We start from the raw sequence: 24,485 nt of genomic DNA, 5'->3' as shown, positions 1-24,485 counted from the left end.
TAACAAGGCTATAGTGAACAATGAAATTGTGACATCCTTTTCTGAAAATTTACTTAACTTCCCACTTAAAACTCTCATGCAGTCTTTCTCTAGGAAGTCTTTCTCCAAAAATGTTAGAATCAGACAGTACTCAAATGGAAAATTTACATCTTACCTTGTATTTGAATTTCCTAATTAAATTAGCTAGCAGTTGATTAACTAATTTGAATAAGGATAAAAATACAAAGAGTTGATAAAAATACAAAGAGTTTCTTAGAACTATTGCTTTAGAAATGTAATATTAATCTCTAAAATGCAAATTATTAAGAAACAGGAGATTGGGGAAATATTCAAGAATGGGAAATTGTTCTGATCTATTTTGGAAGTATTTTTATGGCAGTATGTTTATGATCATATGTTCTAAAATCAGATTTGGAACTGTCATTTATCTCCAGAGTTTACTTAGAAACTTTTCCATTGTCATAGTAATGCTTTCCTTTCTTTGTTTTATGCTTTCCTTTCTCACATTACTTTGTTTGTTACATTGGTGTCTAGTAAATTTTTCAGAATTTAGGAGAAATGTAATATGATATTAACTATACATAAATATTCGTCAGAGTAATTGTTTATATATTTCAGGTTCTGCAAGGATAAGTTGCCCTTGTAGAGCACATTATATTGTTTGGGACATACATGAACTTTCTCAGACAGTTGTATCTAATAATCTAGAAATGTCTGTAGTAACGACCCAAGGTATAACACTGTCAGGAACCTGGACATATATGGTATACCTCACTTATAAATTTAATGAAAACTAGTATTATAGAGTAACTAGTACACATCATCAGGGAATACCAAGTTTTATGAAAAATGACAGAGAATTGCTCTACCTAGCTGTTTACTAAATACCTTAGAGCCAAATACTTTATATTAAGTGTTTTATTAATCATACAGATATAAATATTCAGACATTTGTGAAAGACTTGAAACAGTTGCTTACTAGAAAAGATCTTACCAAGTGCAATGGCTCATGCCTGTAATCCTAGCTACTCAAGAGGCTGAGATCTAAGGATCATGGTTTGAAGCATGCCCAGGCAGGAAAGTCTGTGAGACTCTTACCTCCAGTTAACCACCAAAAACCCAGAAGTGGAGTTGTGGCTCAAGTGGTTAAGCATCAGTCTTGAGGGAAGAAGCTAAGGGACAATGACTTGGGTCTTGAGTTCAAGCCCCAGTACTAGCGTGCATGCACACACACACACACACACACACACACACACACACACACACACGTACACACACCAACCCCTTTTTTGTTTCTAAGTGGTTTTGTTTTCTGTTCTTTTTACAGTAATGTGAATTTTGAAAATAAAGAAAGAACACCATGCAAAGGAAAAGTTGCTATATCAGGTATGAACAAATGAATCCTTTTTTATTTTAAGTAAATACATAAAGTGACTAGTGTTGATGAATGTTGCCTTATTTTTCTGCTTCTGCTCTCTTCATCTCTTATGCCTTTTATCAGAACATTCACCGTAAGTATTTTTATCATTATGCTCTACATTTGTATAGAGCTTTATAGTTTGAGAAAAGCATTACTCATATTTCTTCTCAATGTGGCCTTGTGAAATATATAATTTTTTCTCACTTTCTACTAACTTGGTGGTTAAAAGACTTGCCTTACGTGCCAGAGCTGGGCTATAAACCCAGGTTATCCAACTCTCATTCCACTCCTTTTGTAGAAAAAAATGAAAGGATTATCTAAACTAAACTCTTTGAGAGTTTGGACCCATTTTTTTCTATTACTTTATACCCCAAATTTGGCACCTAGTAATTGCTAGTGAGTATTACTAGATGTTCACTGTTTTTCATTGCCTATAGGTTAAAGACCAGACTTCTCCTTAATTTTGCATTCTGAACCAATTCCTTTTCTAGGCCTATGTTTCATTACTCCTCTACTGAAGCCATTTATTTGGGGCACACATTTTTCTCCTTTTCCTGTAAATATACCCTATGTTTCAGATTCCAATTAGCTTGTGATGGAAATATATTTTCTCCAAATCTATTTGTTTATTGATAAACCGTACCATTCCCATTCCCAGTATAAATCTCTCCTTTTTCTGAATTACTAGCACAGTTAAGAAGACCCTTTACCACTAGATGGCACTTATGCTGTGTTGTCTCAGTTTCTCCAAAGTGTTAAGGAAGCTGAAGACAATGGCTTGGATTGAAGTCAATACACAGTTGTCTTGTGTGTATACGATTATAATAATGCACTTTTACAGATACTATATCAATACGTTTTGGAAACAACAGTTTATATATCTCCATCTGTCTTTAAGTTACAGCTACTTTATTCTATTGCCCAAAAGCCTTGTATTACAGAGTGAGTCTATTGCTATTTTTAGGCCTGGCCACTCAAGCACTGTTTTCCATTTCCAGTTCACCACTACTTTATGACTAAACAAAAATTCCCATACAGAAGGGATAGATCTTTATTTAGATCTTTGTTTAGCCTTCAGCTAAGCAAAAAATATTTCAGAAAATTTACAGAAATATAAAATCTATTACCGGTTTTATAGGTGTTTATATTTGTGTGTTCATCTTTGTAATCGAAGATTGACATAGAATATATTTCCTGTCCCCTTGTATCTCTTTGTTGTCAAACAGAGTAATTTACTTGTTCACTATATTTAAGTACATTTTTACATCAATGTAGCTCTTTAAAGGAGATTTTGTACTAATACTTAAACAAGATTCTCTTCTTGTTTCTAAAATAGCACCACTGAATGTATAGCTAAAATGGGTGAACTTGCTAGGGAAGACCCAAATTCTAAGATAGTCAACATCTGTTGTCATTCACAGTAGCTATTTATTGCTACAATTGGCATTAGAATGAACTGTACATTGAGAAGAGGACTTATGTAAAAATACTTAAAGTAAGGGGCTGGGAATATGGCCTAGTGGCATGAGTGCTTGCCTCATAAACATGAAGCCCTGATTCCTCAGCACCACATATATAGATAAGGCCAGAAGTGGCGCTGTGGCTCAAGTGGCAGAGTGCTAGCCTTGGGCAAAAAGAAGCCAGGGACAGTGCTCAGACCCTGAGTCCTAGCCCCAGGACTGGCAGAAACAAAACAAAACAAAAAAAGTAAAAGAAAACCTAATGACTTGAAATACATATAACAGCTAGACTTGTTTATGCATGCATTCCTTCTTTCCAAAAGATCATTTTAAATTAAGGAACTGACACTCAGAAGATAGGATCCATGTACAGTTTCTTTGCATCTTTGCCTAGACTTATTTATATCTTGTCTGCATATTTATAAAAACAAAGAAAATTAAGAAATGAATTCATCTTTATGAATGTATTTTCTTTTGACATTGGGATGAAATGTGACTTAGAATATTTGTAGCAAAGTTATATAATGTTTGAAAGATTCCACTGATAGGAGAGACATGCGCTTTCCATTTCCAGCTTCCCTACTCACTGACCAGATTTTTATAAGTACAAAATTTACCCATGGAAATGGTCCTGGCTTTTTTACTAATTGCTAATGAAATGGCTAAACTGATCATTTAACCATATAACTCATATGTTTTCACTTTTGAGAGTGATAGCTAGTCTTTAAGGACCCAATAGCATCAAGATATCTGTCCTGAAACAGCTCACTTAGTTTACCATTAAATGTTAATGAAAAAAAAACACAAAGAAAGGTAAGACAACTGTAAACACTGAGTCAACCATTTGAAGCTGACTTGGGTTACATATCCTGTGCTAGCTAAACAGTCTGTGACCCTCTGGAGAGTAGATAAGAAATATCTACCTTTTCCTCTTGGGGAGATGACATCACTAGACTTGGACAAAGGTAAGATTGACCCATAGACTCTGGGTATACAGCAAAGGAAGTCAGGGTCCATGTTCCTTCCAGGATGGAGTAAATAGTTAATGCCATCCCAGCAGAGCAAGAACAACTGTGAACAAAAACAGTTGTGAAATGGAATGAGTCAGCAACTGTGGTCAAGCAAGAAGAAGTGAACTCTGACAGGACATCAGCCGAGTAATAATTACAAAACAATAAATGCATTCCCATTAAAATCAAGAACAAAAAACAATGTCTATTATGTCAATATAATTTAACACTTTTGGAAATCCTGGCAAAAATAATAGATGAAACTATTGAAAATGAATAGACAAATTGAATCCTATTTGAGGATAATTGGATTGCAGATTGTAAAGCCTAAGGGAATTTACTGAAACACTATTTGACTTAATAAAGAATTGAGTAAAAAATGGCTATATTTAAGATAAATGTATAAAAATGGTAATATTTCAAAATGAATAACTAGCAAATACAATGAGGAAATTTTTTTTTGTGATTTAAACAAAGCATTAAACACCATAGGTTAACTTTATATTAGCTGAATCCTCTGGCCTAGCATGGATCCATGATTTTCAGTGCTGAAAAAAAAAAGTTTTTCTTAAAAAAATAAAAAAGTAAAAGTTAACACATGTGCTACTCTATGTAAAGAAAATATTAAATATTACTTTGCAAGCCAGGTGCTAGTGGTTCATGTTGGTAATTTTAGCTACTTAAAAGGCTGAGACTGGGAGGAATGAGGTTCAAGGCTGGCTGGGCAGACATGCAGGATCCTTATTCAACAGATACTAGGATACAGTGATACGTACCTGTCACTCCAGCAATATGGGAAGGCAAGATTGAAAGGATTGTGGTTCTAGGCTACACCAGGCAGAAAAGTTAATGAGGGCTGGGGATATGGCCTAGTGGCAAGAGTGCCTGCCTCATATACATGAGGCCCTAGGTTCGATTCCCCAGCACCACATATACAGAAAATGGCCAGAAGTGGTGCTGTGGCTCAAGTGGCAGAGTGCTAACCTTGAGCAAAAAGAAGCCAGGGACAGTGCTTAGGCCCTGAGTCCAAGCCCCAGGACTGGCCAAAAAAAAAAAAAAAAAAAAAGTTAATGAGACTCCAACCCAATGGCAGACAAAGCAGCTAGGTATTGTGGTGCATGCTTGTCATCTCCTCTATGACAGGAAGGCCTAAAATAGGCTGATTACACTCCAGGCATGCACCTGGGCAAAAGTGAGAGCCTATCTCAGTAATAACCAGTACAAGCTGGGCACTGGTGGCTCACTCATGTAATCCTACTTAATCAGGAAGCTGAAATCTGAGGAACATGGTTCAAAGCCAGTCTGGGTCAGGAAAGTTCCTGAGACTCTTGTCTTCAATTAACCATCAGAAAGCCAGAAGTGGAGCTGTGGCCCAAGTAGTAATCACAAGCCTTGAGCAGAAATGCTCAGAAATGCCCAGGTCCTTAGTTCAAATCCCAGGCTCCCCTCCCTCTCTCATACACACACGTTCTCTCTCTCTCTCTCTCTCTCTCTCTCTCTCTCTCTCTCTCTCTCTCTCTCTCTCTCTCTCTCTCTCTCTCTCTCTCTCTCTCTCACACACACACACACACACACACAGAGCGCAGAAAAGTACTGGAGGCATAGTTTAGCAGTAGAGTGCCTGGCTATCAAGCTTAAGGCAAAGTATAGTGTTGGTGTTCAGATATACAGTAATTGATAAATTACTTGAATGCATAGGATTCATAGTCAAGGACCATTTACTCTAGCATATATGATTAAGATTATATTATAAATTGGCTAAAAAGTGAAGGTATACATGTGGAATTGAGAAATTATTTCTGCAAACAGAATGTTTATACTTTACCTCATGTATCCCCAAATTTTACATATTAAATAACTTTTAAAAATACAAATAATAAATAGAAACTAGAAAATGTGCTGCTAAATAATGTTTCATTTTGGCTTTGATAGTCAAAAATGTATTAAATAATTTAAAGCTCATGTAATGTTTGAAATCAAGCTTACCAAAATAATTACTTGCTATTTTTCCCCTTTGCAGATATTCGAATACCACTAATGTGGAAAGACTCTGATCACTTCAGCTACAAAGAAGGTATTGCGATTTTGATTTGTAACTGCAATGCTTTCTGTAGTGTATAGCAATTTTTTTTGTTGTTAAAGAAAAGAAATTCCACACTGAAATCAGTTGATGCATTTGGCAGAATAAGCAGAATCACATGGACCTGTTGTTTTTTTGAGTTTGTGTATAAATATGTTGGAATCCTTGATACTGATTAAGATAATGCTTTCCAAGTGTACTTTCCTGTTGTTGATAGGAACCTGAGCAAGGACACCAAGTAATGGGCTTAGAGTAGGGAGATGGGAGGAAATAATGGAACAAAAGAAAATGCTTAAGGAGCAAAGGCAGCATTTTTTTCTGCTTGCCAGAATCTGGGAGGTCTTTTCTGCCTTATTTTGCGACTTCAGATTATTTAACAGAATGTAATGAAGAATGATTTTGAGCTTGATCTGATTATTTTTCCCTTCACCATTTTATGGTTTTATTAGTCTTTACAAATCTATGTATTGCTTAGGTCATGGAAATTAACCTCAAATGATTTCTACTGTTAGAGGCAAACTAGAAAAGTATGATAATCCTTTATCTTTCTTGTCTATTGTGATAGCTTTGTTCCTCTTACTTTAAAACTGAACCATATTGAGCATAATTAGTTTTATATGAAGAATTTAAAATTAGGTTAGTGTTTGTTATTCAATTAGGAAATGTAATTTACTTTTCAAAGGAATGCATGTGGAAATTAAGTAAATCTTTCTGATTGCTATAGAGAGTATGTTTTTCTAATAATGAGAAAATGTAGCTTTTTAATCACTTCATACTTCTTAAAACATCTCCTAATATTCTTAAAATGTCACCAAATTAAAAGGCCTAGCAGCTATGTTTTTTGTCTGTGTGTTTCTGTGTCTATTTTTTATTGAGGTATGTGTGTGTGTTTGTGTGTGGTTTCCTTCTTGCTTTTAGTGTGGTGGAAAATATTTTACTCTTGTTAATCTGCCTACTCTTAAACTATTCTAATAAAAACCATCTTTTTCTTAAATAGACTTGAGAATGTATTGTACATTATATTTATATAATATATGTAATAACTTGACACTTAAGGCCTTAAGAGATTTTCAATAATAAAACCTATGACTTCAGTGATTCCCTTGGTCTCCTAAGAATGCAGTGTGTTGAGCTTTGTTTTGATACTTCCTGGTTATAGTTAGGTTCTAGGTAGGACAATTATCACTTCCAGAAAAGCTACTGAAAATGATCAATATTCAGCGTACGAAAACAGCAGTCTACTAACAAACATTTAAGATATTATTTGTCCCTTTTAGGGTGATTTTAAGATATGTACATGTTATTGCCTAAAATGTTATGTTTATTCCCTAGGATCACCACGTTATGCCATTTTTTGTTTATTCAAAATGGGAGCTAAAGTTTTTGATACTGACATGATTATTGTGGATAAGACAATCACAGATATATGTTTTGAAAACATAACCATATTGTAAGTATCTTTAACCTTCAGAAAGTGTAAATAACCTAAAGTTCTACATTTTTAAAGCCTATTTATTATGTCTTTGGATTCTTATGGCCTAAATATTGGATCCTTGGCTTCTTTGTGAAAAATCTTTATTAAAAACTCTATATATTTGAAGTGATTTTGAAATTTTCTCTTTTCAAAAGAAGCCCATTTATTCATTTGCATTTTTTGATTAAAAGAGAAATCTTATAATTAGTGTTAGAAATTATTTTACCTATTTGATATAATGAAAATTTTTTAATGAATATGGTTCTGTTACAAAGTAAACTATGGATAAAGTATAATTTTATTTTAATATTTTTGATATAGAGTGAATTTGGATATAAAATAGATTCTTCTACATCATATAGGAGATTCAGTTATAGATATAATAAAACGGTTTTATTTGTATGATAGTCCTGAAGTATGTATCATAGGAAAAATACTTTGATAAATTTGTAGAGTATGGTTTTTCTTATGGTGCACTTAGTTCATGTTCTCTATAGCAGTAAAAAAAAAAAAAAGATAAAGATACTCCTTAGGGCTGTTTTTATTGCCCCTACTCTTTTACAGGCTCATTTTATTGTGGTCGTAATAAAGAACTAGAAAGAACTCCTCAGGTAGCCATTGAAATCATTTTTAACTAACATAAGTTTCTCCTGGTCTTTTTCAAAGCTTCTATTGGCTTAAGCCAGCATGGGATTTGTGTTTATTTTAGACTTTCAAAGATACTATCTTCATATCTAAATGTTAATATCTGCTGAACTGTAAGATAAAATCAATATACATGGGGTGTTGTGTGTTTTTTTTTCTGTTTTCAGCAATGGAGTTGTAATTGTGATTTCATAAGACTAGTTTTGCTATTCACATAACCATGAAAATATTCTAGAAAATCATATTTTGTGGCTTCTAGTTCAGCATCCCAAAATAATTGTGTTGTGCTGAAAAAAAATGTATTATTCAGGATTATTAGCAGTAACAGGCCTTATTTCAACCCCTGTTAAACTATAGACACTTATTTAAGGTTCTCCCCTCCACCAAAGGAAAAAAATAATAATCCCCAAATGCTTATATAATTCAAGCTAAAAAAATTAAATTATCTGAGTAGATTTATTTCCATTGTCAACCATTGCTAATTATTTTTTCTGCCAAAATTATCCTGTTAATGGACTATTTTCTTCACTCACTTTGCTATTGTGTGTTTTTTTTTTAACTGCAGAGACAAAATTCAGACTCCCCAACCCCCCTACCCGCCTCAGGGAACAAACAATACAAATCATTTGGGAAGACAACACATGATTTATCGTTTTGTAAAAATTCTGTAAATATTTTAAATTGTCCTAAAAATAACTGCTGACAAATGTTCTAAATGTTAAAAATGTGTTTTTTGTTATGATGATTGTTTTTAATAAGTATTCAATGTGTACGAATCTCTTTTTTCCTCTAAATATTGACATTTGTTAGTCATTACCAGGAATACTGTATTTTCTTAAGTTACCAAATAATAAACCATAAAAATATCTGAAGTTATTCTTTGGATTTATCTGAACTATAGATAGATCATTTAAATTACTTAAATTGTAAAGTCTATGCAGAATTTCAAGTCTCTTAGGCTGATGGGTCTTCCATCTGCAGGCATCTGCAGGCAACATCTGCTATAGACAGATACAGTCTGTAGTGTATTTTTATCATTAGTAACCCCACCAGTCTTTATGGTAAAGGTAGTTCATTATGTCTCAAAACAGATGTCAGTTTTAGCATTGACTAAAATTATATAATTTCTGTATATAAATTTAACAAATGTGTATCAAACATCCCCTAGTTCAGTGCTATACTGATACAAAAAAGCATTAAGACAGTGCCTGTCCTCAAGTAGTTCATGCTTTCTATAAGACCAAATACTGAAATGTTTATAGTTATTAAGTACAAAAATGCAGTGGACATGCACAGTGGTAAGTGGGCTGTAAGTGGGTATGAAGAAAACTAAACATTCAGCAGATTTGACTTTGGAAGAATAGCATTTCAGGAAATTATACATGTAATGTAAATACCTTAGGTATAGTGTCAGTAAAGGGCTGAAAATTTAACACTGGCAACAAAATTACTAGGGCATTTTATTCTTTCTCTTTAATTAATATGCCTGTGTATTGGTTTGAGTTAAGGTTGCCTTAGTGTAGAATCTAGGGTAAAATCTGTAGTAATTCTTTAGGCCTCTTATATACTAAATAAACACAAGGAACTTCTGCTTCATGATGGATATTTTAAATGCCATTTTTTATGTTCTGAAAACATCAAACAATGTTGTCATTTTATTTTCTACTGGGTTAAATTTCTAATGCTGTTCATATCCTTTTAAAAATGTTTATCTTTAGTAACGAAACAGGACCAGACTTTCAGATAAAAGTAGAAGTATATAGTTGCTGTGCAGATGAATCTTCCATAACCAATACACCAAAAAAGCTAGCCAAGAAACTTAAAACATCCATAAGCAAAGCAACAGGAAAAAAAATACATTCCGTGTTTCAAGATGAGAACCATGAAACAAGTTTGTTCCTCAGTTCTACTGTTTCGTAAGTTTTCTAATACAGTATCTATGGTAATTTAATAAAACGTAGGTGATACTTCAAAGTTTTATATGACTGGTAGATGTTTACACTTCAGATGGGAAAATATCTGCAGGAAAAAAAACGTACACAGTTGAGGTATCTTTAATATCTCCCTTTGAAGGTAGGAAGCCAGGTAATAGAGTATTTTTAGAATTCTAGTATCTACCAGAAAAAGAAATGTTTTTCTTGAAAAAGATCTATGCGGATGACAAAGTTTTCGCTACAGTAGTGACTAATGTTTGCTGAGTTTCTATATGTATGCCATGCTCATTCTCATAGATTTAAATTTTTTTAATAAATTTTTGAAAACCTTCATTATCATACTAACAAAATGAAAAGGAAGCTCTTAGTATATCTAATGTCTGAAATATATTCAGATTGTTACAAGTTTGAAAATCTGTTGTGATTTATTTAAATCAATCTAAACAATGTCTATAGTGTTACATTTAAGCACGTGTGGTTTGTTTTAGTCTATTATATTTGTATCTACTTTTTTCTTGCCATTAATTTGTGAGGAAATCAGGCCTTTTTATAATTTCCTCTATTCTTAATTTAGCCAATTACCCTTTTATAACATTTCAGCAAATCATGTTCTTGTAATACCAGTTCTCTTTTCAGCCTCTGGTTTAAATCCAGAATATATCTGGTTTTACTCATAGCCCCCAAATACTTTTAACTAATACTCCCATGGTGAAAGTTTGAGGATATAGCCTTAGAAGTCAGTACATAAATTGATTACTTTTGTTTCTTTAATAGTGATCTAATTCAATGGTAAGACTTATAGGAGATTTTATAAGAGTAAGATTTGAACTACAGATAATAGTCTTTAACCAAAATGCATAAATATAAAGTAATATTTATGTTCCCTACTAATATGGCCTGTGACCAAATACAGCTATTTTTCTTGACAAGAGTGAATTCTTTCACATTGCCACTTAAGTAGTCATTTATTTTTTCATATCATTTTCCTCACTTCAGTGTTATAACAGTTGGCCTATTTGATACAGAAAATGTAGCTGATTTAACTTTTGGGGACTGAATATGAGGGTTGGCTAAAGAAATGAGTGTAATGTTTTAGAAAGAAAATGTTATCCTGACAAGAATGTTTTAAAAGTGAAGTCATTGTTGGTTTTGGAAACAATAAAATTATAATTAGTCATGGTTTAAAAATGAAGTAACTTGGAATATCATCATAAAGTATTGTTGGAACTGAAAGAAGACAGTGAACATTTTTGGCAATTTTTAGTATGTTCCCTAATGTGACTCATTTATTCATTTTATTTGTGGAATTTAACTTGCTGAAATTTCTTTAATTAAATTCTCAGTACTTCTAATCATTAAATCAACAACTTAATCTTCTTTGATAACTATTTAGTACATTAAGTACATTATTCTTCATTGTAAAAATACTTAAATTTTTTTTAATTTTAACCATGAAAACTGATAAAGTTTAGTGTGATCTTTTTGTAGTTAATGAAAGCATATTCAATTAAAATACATTTGAAAGTATATATATTAAAATACATTTTAAATTAGCTGGTGGCTTTGTTTCACATATTATTAATATTTTTTAAATAATTAGTGGGGAATTTGAATATCCGCCATTCACCAAGTCCACCAGTTTATTTGCACCTATGTGACCATTTCCTTCTCTTTGAACTGACTTTGCACATAGGGCCCATCTTCTTGTGAACTAGATCCCATCCTTGCAGTTATTCAGAGATAGGTTCTTGCATATCCTCAGGTTTCCTTCCCACCAGTTTACAAAAATGCTGAAGTACCTTCCTTTTCATAACTGCCCTTTTTAGAAATAGGTTTTCTTTTTATTCCTATCTTTACTTTCTCTTCTGTTTTCTCAGGCCATTTCCATTGGGTTTAACTATGTTTCATCCATCCCATCCTATAGAAATTCCTCTCAACAAGGTCAACACTGGCTTGTATGTTGGTTGGCACATCCAGTGGTTAGTTTTTGGTATTATTCTTCCTATACCATTCAGATAACACAACTGATCACTTTGTGAGTTGGCTTTTTAAACATTGGCTTCTAGGGCTTCGCTTGGATTTTCCTTTTACCTCAGTGTTATTCTTTACTGTTGTTCATTTCTTTTCACATTAGTCTGAAATAATGGAGTAATTGGTTATTTGACATCACTTAACTTTGTAACTTATATTCAGTTCTATTTATACACTGGTAACTCCCAAATTTGTATCCACAATATGTATTCCTCTTGTCTCCAGAGTCATGTACCTACATGTACCACATTTAGATGTCTCAAACAATCAGACTGACCAATGACACTTCTGGATGTCTAGAACAATCAAACTTTCTTTCCTCAAATCAGATTCTTTCCTGTCTATTCCTCCTTCAGTCTGCCTCATTTTAATTAATAAAAATTCCATTTTCTAGTTGTCACGACCAAATGCCTTGGATATGTTCTTGATTCTTTTTTTCACATCCAGTTTTCACTGGGTCAATGTTGAGCATATATTAAAACCCTGACACTTTTTAACACTCTGTTCCAGGTCTGTATCATCTCTTGTCTGATCTAATGCAGCAACCCCCTAGTTGATGACTCCATTTTTATGTTTCATCCCTGTGATCTGTGCTTTACAGAATAGTCAGGGGATTATTTGATTATCATTCACATCAGATCATACAACATCCTCTGCACAAAACACACCATTTGCTTTACATCTTACTTTGAATACAGTCTAGTGTTTTCTTATGCCCTACAGAGACTGCTGTGTATGGTGTTTGTCCCATTTCTCTGTTTGCCTTTTGGATATCTCCCATCATTTTCTCTCTTACTGTACTCCAGCTACATTGGATTCCTTATTGTTTAGCAAGCATACCTAGCATATGTTCCTGTTGGCTTTTATACTTACTGTCCTTTTCCTGAAATGGTTTTCCCTCTGTTGTTGTCATGGCTTATTTCTTTGTTCAGATCTCTGCACAAATGTCACTTTCCTTGCCCATTTGATAAGTCTTATCATCTTAATCTCTTTACCATAGTTAGTGTCTTAGACCTTATAACATCCTTTTTCTGTTTTTTTTTCTTCTTCCTAAGAGAGTGTTAGCCCTCAAAACTGTAGAACCTGGCAAATGTAAGCAGTTCTATTCATTGTCAATCTTTTCCTAAAGATAACATATTGTGCATTATGCTAATAGGAAATCTATTTACCATTATTTCATGTGGGAAATTATAATACTTTGTCAATGCAAAATGTTCATCTAGTTTTTTAAATGCCGTTCCTCCATAAAATATGCCGTAGTGATAAATAAACATTTTGGGACAATGCTTAAACTATTTTACCTTGAAAATCATAGCTAATGTAACTAGTAATTGGTAGTTTTGTGCATAATATTATCAGCTCTTACACTATAATTGCTATTCTTAATTACTTTGATTTTCCATCTTTAATAATTTTTCCACTTTTGGGGGACTCATTGTCTAGGTACTAGAGAAAAATCAGACCTAATTATGAAGGGCTCTCTAGAAACATGTACAGGTTAAGTTAATAATAATAGAGACTATCCCATAGTAACTATAAGGTTAGTATGAGCTTAGTTCTAAAATCAGTGGAGATTTGTTGGTTCTTAGTGAACTTTAGTCTGACATTCTAACCGGTTGTTCAGAACTCATGCATTGTTTTGTTTAAATGTCATGTTAAGATTTAGAAACATAATTTTTTCTATAAAAACATTGGCTAAAAACACTACATATTAAATGGCATCTGTGGTCTGTAAGGGCTGTGCGTTAAAAACCAAATGTCATTCTCCAAGGGAATAATATTCTACAGGAAAAGTATGCTTTTATTTGTTAAAGAAGCAAATGCAAATATTATGAGCTTATTAAATGCACATATATTGCTGTTTTAAAGATTTAGAAAGAAATGTAGTTTCATGATTTTGAAACATGTCACCTTATACAATTAATAAAAGTTTCACCAGACATCAATCTTGTGTCCAAAGTTTATCTCTTTCTCCTTCTTTCTCTCCTTCTATCATTTCTTCTCCCACCTCCCTTCTCTGCCCCATAATATCAGAATGTGTGGATGTGTGTATATGTTATATATGGGGGGAAGGTGAAAGGGAGAGTGAAAGAGAAAGGAAGAGAGAAACAGTATTTGTGTGTTAATATACTTACTCTGATATTTTGAGGTTTTACTGTCCTGGAAAATAACAAAACCAGGAAAAGACACAAAATGAGATTTCTTAACACAGAAAATGCACTTGTCATTGAACAAAAATTTGCTTCGCTTTTTATCAGTGCAAGGATGTGAAACTTATCACCAGAATATCCAGGTATTTTGACAAGCATACTATTTTAACATAAGTAGCATAAAGGGGACTCTACTGAAAAGAAAAGAAAAATGACATTAGTAATGAAGTCCTCTATGTTCTCACACTATAGATAGAAACTCTAAATCTTTGACATACATAACCAGAAAGAGATTCACTTTTTCAAAGATAAAGATGGACACTAGTTAAAATGGTAAGGAAGATTTTAACTAGTAGTGTATTATTGTAATAGAAAACTCCATTAAGATCTGAAAGGGAGAATGAGAATATGAGGAGGGGATGAGCTGGTCCAGAGACTGGAAAACAAAGAATTTCAAACAGCCACTAGGGGAGGTGGTGCATCTAGTCTAGGTTTGCTAACGTGCTTAGAGCTCTGGGTCAGGCTGTTGCCTTCTCATAAAGACTGGGGAACAGTGGTACTGTCTCCAGGTGTTGACAGGAACACACACCAAATACTTTTGGCAGCCCTGAGTTTTCTCAAGAGGGATTAGGGTCTTCCTAAGGATGCAATCTTGAAATGTTTGAAACCATGTTAGTGTTTTGCTCCCATGTTGATAAGTCTTCATGGAGGCCTATTTGAGAAGAGAGCTCAGTGAAGCAGGGCTAGAGTTGAGGTAAGGAGATAATCTTCTTCAGATCTTAACCTGAGATGTTACAAGTCATATCCTGTCTCTTACCTCATCAACCTATCCTCATTTCCCATTACACTGATTTAAACCACCCTTCTTCCAAGGCTCACAGAGCTATCAGTGATCTAATTCTACTTGTATTTCCAACGTGTGTTGCACTGTGCCTCTGACTCACTCATTGTGTTCCAACCTTGATTTTTTTTTCAGTACCTCCTTTGCACATGCATCTTCTCTGCCTAGAAGTTTTGTTTGCTTGTCTAGATCTTTTTTAACCACATTACTGTCACCACCTCAGAATACGTTCCCTAATTTATCTACTGAACTGAGGTCCTTGGTTTTCTCACTCTATTTTTTTCATGGAAGAAGTTGCATTACAACTTGGAATTACTGATATTTTGTATAGTACTATGCCTATACCAGAATATAATGCAGGGAGTTGTTTACAACTAAATGTCCATAGCTTAGCTTAGGACTTAGCATATCTTTTTTTTTATTGTCAAATTGATATACAGAGAGGTTACTGTTTCATATGTTAGGCCTTGGGTACATTTCTTGTACTGTTTGTTACCTCCTCCCTCATTCCCCCTTCCCCCTCCCTCTTTCTCTCTCTCCCTCATGAGTTGTTCAGTTGGTTTACACCAAATGGTTTTGCAAGTATTGCTTTTGGAGTCGTTTGTCTTTTTATCTATGGTTTCCCTCATAGGGAATAATTAGCACAGGTTTAGGCTAGTCACAGCAGAGGATCATAAGAGCCTAATAGCTAGCAATGCCCCTATGAACACATAAGATGATGCTAAGTTAAATGAACTCCATGTTATGGAAACAAGTGTTATATCACTGTTGTAATTACTTCCAACATGCCATGTGAAACCGTAGCTTCTTTTGTTGATGATCCTCTTGTATCCCTTCCTGTGGTACTCGCGCTATCACTGTATCTCATCTGAGTATCCTGGACACTGTATATACTGGTATTAGGACTAGGGAGGTGAAAGGGAATATCAAAATCGAGAGACAAAGGATAAAAAGACTTAGCATCTCTTATTTAGTGACTATCTATTGAGTGAATGGAGACCCTTCACAAAAATATTTAAATAATTTTCAAGTTAATTACAAAATATAAAGACAAAAATGTGCTAAATTGATTAACAACTTATCTGGAATATAAATGTGTGATCTATAGTATCTTTTATCTCTTTTTGTTTACTAAGACAGGTTCTTTTTTTGTAGCCCAGGCCTGTTTAAATTCATAACCCTTCTGCTCCTTCCTCTGGAGTGCTAGGAATTGAGAGGCATATACTATACTTGTGGATAATACTTACATTTTTTTAAATTTTTTAAGTGTATACAGTTTTTAGTATACAGTGCAGAGACATTGTAAGTACACTCTCATTGTTTTTACAGCTATAATCACTGACCATCTTGTGAACTTTATCTGCCTCCATTGGATTTTGTACTATTAGACACTTGATTCTTCATTCCTTCATCTCATAATCACCATTTAATTTTGCATTTCTATGAGTTTGATTATTGTAGGTACCGGTTATAAGTGAAATCACACTTATAGTATGTGACTTTTTGTGATTTAGCATAATATTTTCAAGGTTCATCCATATTGTTGCCTGTATCCAAATTCTCTTCTTTTTTAAGACTGAATAATAGTTTATAGCACGCGCACACACACATACACACACACACATCCACCTTTTTTTTATTCATTTATTGTTGGATAGACATTGAATTATTTCTACCTTTGGACTCTTGTGAATAATGCTACTATAAATAAAAGCAGACTGTTCATGTCCTTGCTTTCAGTTCTTTTGAATGTGTATTGAAAAATAAAATTGGTAGATTATATTGAATTTTAAATTTTTGGTGGAATTATGATACTGTTCTCCATAGCATTTATACTATTTTGCAAGTGTAGTGATGTTCAGCATGTTTTTATTAGCATTTTGTGTATCTTTAAAGAAATATCTGTTAAAGCCCTTTGCTCATTCTTAAAGTCAGGTTGTTTACTATTTGGTTTAAACTTTTAAATGTTTTATCTAATACATACAAAACATATGTAAATATTTAAAACATGTTTTCTTTCTGTCAGTGGTGCAAAGTATAATTTGCTAGCTCATACTACCCTAACTTTGGAAAGTGCTGAGGATAGCTTCAAGACCCATAATCTGTCTATTAATGGAAATGGTAAGTGCAGTATATGTTTTACATGTGTTATTTATGTGTGAACGTGTGTGTGTATGTGTGTGAGTGTAAAGACAGTGATAAACTTTTAATTTTTTGGTATTTTTTGGAGTGGATAGTTGGCCTAAGTAATGAAGACGTAAGTGATTCTCTGGGTTCTTTTTTTTTTTAAGTTTTTATTATAAAACTGATGTACAGAGAGGTTACAGTTTTATACGTTAAGCATTGGTCTCTGGGTTCTTTTAAGGATGTCTGTCTCTTTTCCGTAAAGGGAAAAAAAACTGAAAACTTTTAAGCTTCCTAAGTGAGAATAGTAAGGTGTGGGCTGTTAGGAGGCCTTATCTTTGGCTTGAATTTGATGACTCACCATTCTTTTCGCTGTACATTTTGAAATCAAGCATGCCAACTCATCTCTTGGGGAAACAAAAGATATTTTTTAAAAGGAGCTAAAATAATCCTATAGCTTTCTTTTTGTAAAAGTGGTCATTGTAGTTTATCTAAAGAAATATATACTAAAGTACCAAAGGAAGATAGGAAATTAGGAGGACTTAAAAACTTGGTATGAACACTCTAACAGATTATTTTACCTGTCATGAAAAATATAGAGCAATATTGGAAAAGTAGCTTGTAAATCTGATTTGAATGGTGTACTTGTTCATTTTCTGGAGAAAATATATAGGATTATGTGATAAATATACTTATTGCTGGAAAGGTTGATGCTCCATAGTAATGGGATTGATGATGTCACACTATTTAAGTTCGTTTGGAAATATTACATTAAAAATAGTAGAATTGGGCTGGGAATATGGCCTAGTGGCAAGAGTGCTTGCCCTGAGTTCGATTCCTCAGCACCACATATATATAAAAGGCCAGAAGTGGCGCTGTGGCTCAAGTGGCAGAGTGCTAGCCTTGAGCAAAAAAAAGCCTGGGACAGTGCTCAGGCCCTGCGTTCAAGCTCCTGGACTGGCAATAAAAAATATAAATAAAAAATTAAAAATAGTAGAATAGTTTGTGGAATGCAAATATACAGTTTATAATAAATAATTATGAAGTGTATCCCTCCAAAAATGTGATGTTTCAGATAACACTTTCCCTGTTTATAGCAGTATAGATAGATGTCTATGATGTTTGCTTCCTTGCTTTTCTTTTTGGTTCAGTCACATGTGTGTCTAATTTAGTTTTGTGTGGTTTGAACTTTATAGATGTAATCATATTATACCATCTTGAGAGATTATATGATTTACTTTTTGGTCATCATGAATTAAATTGCTTATAGTATTTCACTCTATGATTATAACATTCTATGTTGGTTTAATTATCTTTTTGGTTTTGATGTGGATACTGAGGCTTGAATTTAGGTCCTCTCTCTTTCTAGCTTGGCTTCCTTGTTCACAGATGATGTTCTGTTCTACTGCTGGATCAATGCCTCTGATTGGGCATTTTAATTAAAGAGTTAGTCTTACAACTTTTCTGCATGGATTGGCTTTTAACAACCATCTTCTAGGTCTCAGTTTCCTGGGTACTATGATTATAGCCATGATCCATTGGTACCTGGAAAATTATCTTTTTTAAAAGTTCTAGGTTCTTCAGCTGTTCTCCTTTTCCTTTTTGGTTCTCCTGGAAATAGGCTTGATTAGTTTATTATTTAGTACTATGTTGTAAGTATACTAGTATTTTTAGGAATAATGGTTATACTGTACATAGTCTACATTACTATAAAGTGTAATAAAATATTCTATGATTATGGACTTTTCTACTTCTCATATCTATTTTTTCTTTAAAATTTTTCAGTTTGTTATCAAGTGAGTTGTGTAAATTTGTTCTTACATAATAGGCTTGGTATTCAGATAGGGTTTTAAATCAATTAAATCTTTTTTTTTTAACTGGAGCCTTTAGTCCTTTACTATGCCGCAACATACAGCCCTATATTCAGGGTTAAATCTACCATGATAACTTCAGTTTTCTATTTGTCTTTTTTTCCCTATGGTTATTTATCTTTTAGTAATGAGATATTTTTTCTCTTTTTTGTATTTTTAAAATCAATTATGTTTTTTGTTGAATATTTCGCTTTTATACAATCCTTCTGTCATCTTTTAGAAATTATCCATAAAAAATGTAGTCATCCTACCTATTGAAGTCTAAAAGATAGTTATTCCTTCATCTCAGACCAAGTAAGGAAGAACTTTAGAACAGTGGTACTCAATTTATTTAATTTATGTGCTCTTATATATTATATTCTTTTTGTTTTTAATTTCAAAAAATAAAGTTTATTTTTAATATTTATATCTTGGACCTGAGATGGTTTTCCTTTTTAACATATAATCCTTAGAACTTTTTTTTTACATTTTAATGGATTATTATAACATTTTTGTACATTTATGTAATATTCTTTGATCATATTCACTCCCCAGTTACCCTTTCTCCCTTCACCCACAGCCTCTTTTGTCTTCACGAATAGTGCTGCTCCCACTTTAAGTGTAGATTCCACATATGACATTTGTCTTTCTGAGTCTAGTTTTGCCTAACTATGGCATCTGTCAGTAGGTTCTTTCCATATCAAAAGTTTCACTTTACTTTTGAAAGGTATCTTTTAATTGTTGATTGATGATTTATAGTTGGATAAAAATCTCACTTCAGACAACTGCTATTTATTTTTCTTGCTTTTCTTTTCCTTTATGCCTTTTAAATACTTGGTCATTTTCCTCATTTTATCCTCTGATTATTACCCTTTTGTGGCTCCAATTCTGTCTGATCTGCTATTAAATCCTTACATAAGCTTCTTCATTTCAGTTATTGTGTTTCTCAGCTCTAATATTTCTACTGGAGTTTCACATCTGCTGTGTCACTTTCCTTACTCAGAGTCCATTGTTAATACTTTTTTTTTTTTTTAATCAAGAATAGCCAGGTCTGGTGACACTCCTGTAATTCCAGCTACTCAGGGAGTAGAAAAAAGATTTCTGTTTGAGACCAGCCTAGGCAAAGTTAACAGGAGACCTTATCTTGTTATCTCTATTGTTTTAGAAAAAGATTACATTTATTCAACTGTTTTCATCATTTTCAGTGTGGGGATTGATCTGAAAAGCTGATATTTGTCCCACTTATGTCAGTCTTCTAAAACTGAGGACCCAAGAAACCATCCTAAACACTTTAAAAGCACGTTTTATTCTTAAACTCGGTAAGATGCCATTGTATGGATTCATTCTAATTTAGCTATTAGTAATGGGGTCTCTAGAACAGGAAGTTTATATTCTAGTTCTACCACAGGATAGCTCTGAGACTTTCCAAAGGTCCTCATTTGATTGTCATTTACATTTTACAGGTGGCAAAATACAACTTAGTAACTGAGAAACATAATTAGTACATGGTTGAGTCAAAGACTACAACAGTCGAGGATAGGTTGTGCTTCCTCTGGTGAACTTTGCTGTCAGGCATCGTTGCTATTATAGTACTACCCAAGACCAGAAAATTGTAATGTATGAAGGTAATGGAATAAATGGAAGGCCCCACTCTTTCAAACAAGTTAGCTGAAAGGATTAAAATTCACAAGTGATGAAAGGATTAAAATTCACAAAAAATCAGCACAGCAGTGATAACCTTGGTTGTCTTCAGTGTTCTGTAAGATATTTCTGGATTCTACTTCTACAAAATATTGAAGGGCAAATAAGTATGGAAAATATGTGGTATAGTCCTCTCTTCAGGAAATAAAAATACCTACATATTAAAAACTGTGAAAGACAATAAAATTCAAATCTGTTGACTTTGGAGATTATAGATTCTATAGATTTTATATTCATTAATACAAATCTCCGTTAATATTTTGAGTTTTCTTAAAGTAATGATAATATCTATCAAATACTATAAAACTAAGAGAAGACATACAATTTTTGAAAATTATAACTTAGTTTTATTATTTAAGGAAATAGCCCAATGGTGTCTGAAGGTTTATATTTGTCATCAGGAAAAGTTGATACATTTATAAGCTGATGAAATTATATTATGAAGATTTTCCTTACCTATGGCTGAGATATTCTTTAGCTGGCATTCTACAGCCTAGGTGTTGGTTATCATTACTCACCATTTTTAAACTCCTTTTTATTTCCCATTTGAAATTAAGAATGAATTATATAAAATTTTAAGTAATGTTATGTCAAAATGTTATTTTATTTTGTCTTTTCCACACGTGTCCCTCTGTTAGAAAAGAGAGTTATCTTTTTTAATAGTGTATAACACAGGGATTGAGAGAGAGCACTGAGAAATGGAAAGTGTGTGGTTTGGGGAGTAAGACTGTCCTAGATATGAAATCAAGAGAAGTAGTTCTTATGTGCCAGACATATGATTGATGTGCATACATGTATTGGATTTTTATAACAACACAACTATTTAAGATCAGTAATACTTTTAGAATTGTGAGAAATTGATACTCTGATATGCAAAATGGCTAATTTAGGTGCCACATTTTTTGTCAGAAGCATAGAGATAAGGTGACCCTGTTTCATTTCTAAGTTATAAAGAAACCTAAGCTATTGCAAGATAAGTGGCAAATGGGCTATGGAGCAAGGAATTCTAAGTCTTATCCCTTTTCATGGACTGCAGTCAAGAAGGAATTATTATCCTTAAGTTTTCATGCCATGAAATGTGAATGTGTTTTACCAAAGAAAACACATTTTTACATGTGTTATTTAAGTTCCAGATACATTATTGATTGCATAAACTTTATACACTAATCTGAGAATTTATTCATTTTTATTCTATTTCTTTAGGAGATACATTCTAACTTCTAAGTTAAAACAAAAATGTATAGATATTTAGAATATAAGCCATTAATAAATCTGAAAATTCCCTTATAAAGAAAATTGCTGATGTGTTACTCAGATGCATGACTTTATAGAATTTTTATTTCATTTCCTGCTGATTTTAGAAAAAAATGACCTGTTTATTTATGTCTGCGTTTTGGAATCACTGCATGTATTGTATTTATGCACTTACTTTTCCAAGGTTACCTTTAACAAGTTCTTTTAAAAAAAGATTGATTAGTCTCAGAAAAAAGATTATATGTTTTTATATGGTATAAGGTTCTGTTGGTGAGTAGCTAAAAATACTTGTTTGTTTTACTTTGTACTTTTTATTTAAGTTCATTTTTCTCTTTAATAGACTTAACTTTGATTACCTTATACCTATATGTTGAGTAAGTGTCTATTTATGAAAACAGTTTTTTCCAGAATTAGACTTTCAGGTAAACCATAATTATAGCTAATGACTGCCTACTTTATATAGATACTGCCAACAGGTTAAGCTTTAAAAACTTCCAAGAATAATTTCTGGGCTGCAGTATGGCTCAAGTGGTAGAGTGCCCATCATGGGCAAATAAGCTGTACAATGGGCAATAAGCTGTGCAAATAAGCAAAGCCCTGAGTTCAAACTGCAGTACCACAAATTTTTAAAAATCATTTAGACTCATTTGTGTCTGAAGCAGTGTGATTTTCAGGCCATGTGTTGGATTTTTATTGTACCATGATGCACGGGATAAATAATTCAGTTTTTTCCCTACCTAGGAGGGAAATAGGAGAAGTAAATACCTACTGTCACACTTTATTGATTTTTAAAATGAACTTAAAAAAACTTACAAGTTGAATGTCAATGTCTTTTTCTAAAAAATTACATGATACCCAAGTTGCATTCATGACACTCAAGAACTCCTTTCAAAATGTTGGTACATCTTAAGTAGAATCAAGTCATCCTACTACATCAGCTCATGAAATGAACAGTATACATTACCACCATCTGTTTAATCTAGACTACAGTAATATTCTTTGTGGTAAAGGAATCTACCTATTGCCTTTACATATGCTACTCTAGTTTCCTTTAATCTGACTTTTATGACCTTAATATTTTTAAATATTATAGTCAGTTATTTTGTTTGATTTTGGGTTTGATTTTTTTTCTTAAGACTCAGAATATTTATGGACTCAATTTTCCTGTTTTATGCAGTGCATCATAATTTGTTGATGTCATAGTTTATTTTAAAATTCAAACTGTCCAAGATTTTGCCAGTGGAAACATTCAAGATGGGTTCTTTGTATTGTTTTTGTTGTTTTGTTTTTAATCATAAGTCACTCTCAAGAGTTTATCTCATCATTAACTTTCTCTGCTTTCTCACTGGAATCAGCCATTTCTGACAAGGACTTTGCTTGCCCTTCTCACTTGACTTTTATGACACTGAGTTGATCATCCTGTGTGGATGGCTTCCTTAGTTTCTCAGTGGCTGACTCTCATGCTTGAGTTGCCCACCAAACAGAGTTGTTTTATGTTCTCCAAGAATCTGGCACTACCCCTCAGAGTAACCCTCTATACTGAGGCTCTCCAAGAACTCCTTACTCCACTGGGGCCCAGAGTCTCACATGAGGACATCTCCTAATGGCCTCAATGACCACTTATGGATGCCCTCCCCTCAGTCTTAACTTGCTTCAGACAGAGTCCCCAATCCAGATTGTACTTTGGTATGAATGTTCTCTCCCTTCTCAGCTGGCCTGGCTTTAGCACTTAGTAAAGTACTTTACAGCTCCCTTTCAACCCTTGCACATGCTCTGCTTTGACTACATCTGATGGCTTAAGACATGTTTGCTTAGGAAAGCAAGGGGAAGAGGAAAGGCCAGAGGAGTTGATTAGATTATATTAAGCTGTAGACTGAAATAATGTTTCATTCAGAAGGTCTTCTTGCTAATTATTATAATGAGAATGAGAGCAAAAAGTAAAATTTAACAAATCACTTTATTAGAATATTTTTATATTAAATGAGATCACATTCTCTGAACAATCCTCATTAAATAATTAGTTTTAAAACTAAGTTAGATCAAGATACTAAAAGGTCTGTGATTATTCTAAATGATAGCATACAGTAAATTACACGTTTCATATCATTCTTAATTTCTCACATTTGATTTTGTCACTAAATACGATAATGCTATTTGACTAAGTAAACCTTTAAATGAAAATATTTTTAATGCTTTCGTATGAAGAAATAAAATACATACATGTAAAGAAAAGTACCAAAAAGGGAAGCCACCCTAATTAAACATGTATTTGTAACCTGATTTGTTTTCTTTCTTTTAAATAGAGGAGTCTTCCTATTGGCTTCCCTTATATGGCAACATGTGCTGCCGATTGGTTGCCCAGCCAGCTTGTATGACTAAGGACGCATTTGCAGGATATCTTAACCAACAGGTCAGAGGACTTTAAATATCCTACAAGCATTCAACTGAAAGCCTAATACTCAAGCAGTGGTTTGACTTAATATTGGGAAGACTTTTGCAATGTCATTTTTA

At 33.2% G+C, this 24,485-nt stretch overlaps 1 protein-coding gene across 1 annotated transcript in view; it reads left to right on the top strand.

Moving 5' to 3' along the window:
• Positions 1-24,485, top strand: part of Rtkn2 (rhotekin 2) — a 58,706-nt gene that overhangs the window by 15,686 nt on the left and 18,535 nt on the right. The window contains exons 3-8 of the mRNA XM_048335529.1: positions 1,328-1,386; positions 5,911-5,964; positions 7,303-7,420; positions 9,808-10,005; positions 17,072-17,166; positions 24,278-24,384. Of these exons, the coding sequence (XP_048191486.1) occupies positions 1,328-1,386; positions 5,911-5,964; positions 7,303-7,420; positions 9,808-10,005; positions 17,072-17,166; positions 24,278-24,384 (631 nt within the window). The remainder of the gene's footprint in view (positions 1-1,327; positions 1,387-5,910; positions 5,965-7,302; positions 7,421-9,807; positions 10,006-17,071; positions 17,167-24,277; positions 24,385-24,485) is intronic.

The sequence above is a fragment of the Perognathus longimembris genome, chromosome 2 (genome assembly GCF_023159225.1).
Source record: "Perognathus longimembris pacificus isolate PPM17 chromosome 2, ASM2315922v1, whole genome shotgun sequence".
Classification (NCBI taxonomy): Eukaryota; Metazoa; Chordata; class Mammalia; order Rodentia; family Heteromyidae; genus Perognathus; species Perognathus longimembris.
The sequence above is the reverse complement of the archived record's forward strand: the minus strand, read 5'-3'. Positions and strand labels throughout refer to the sequence as shown.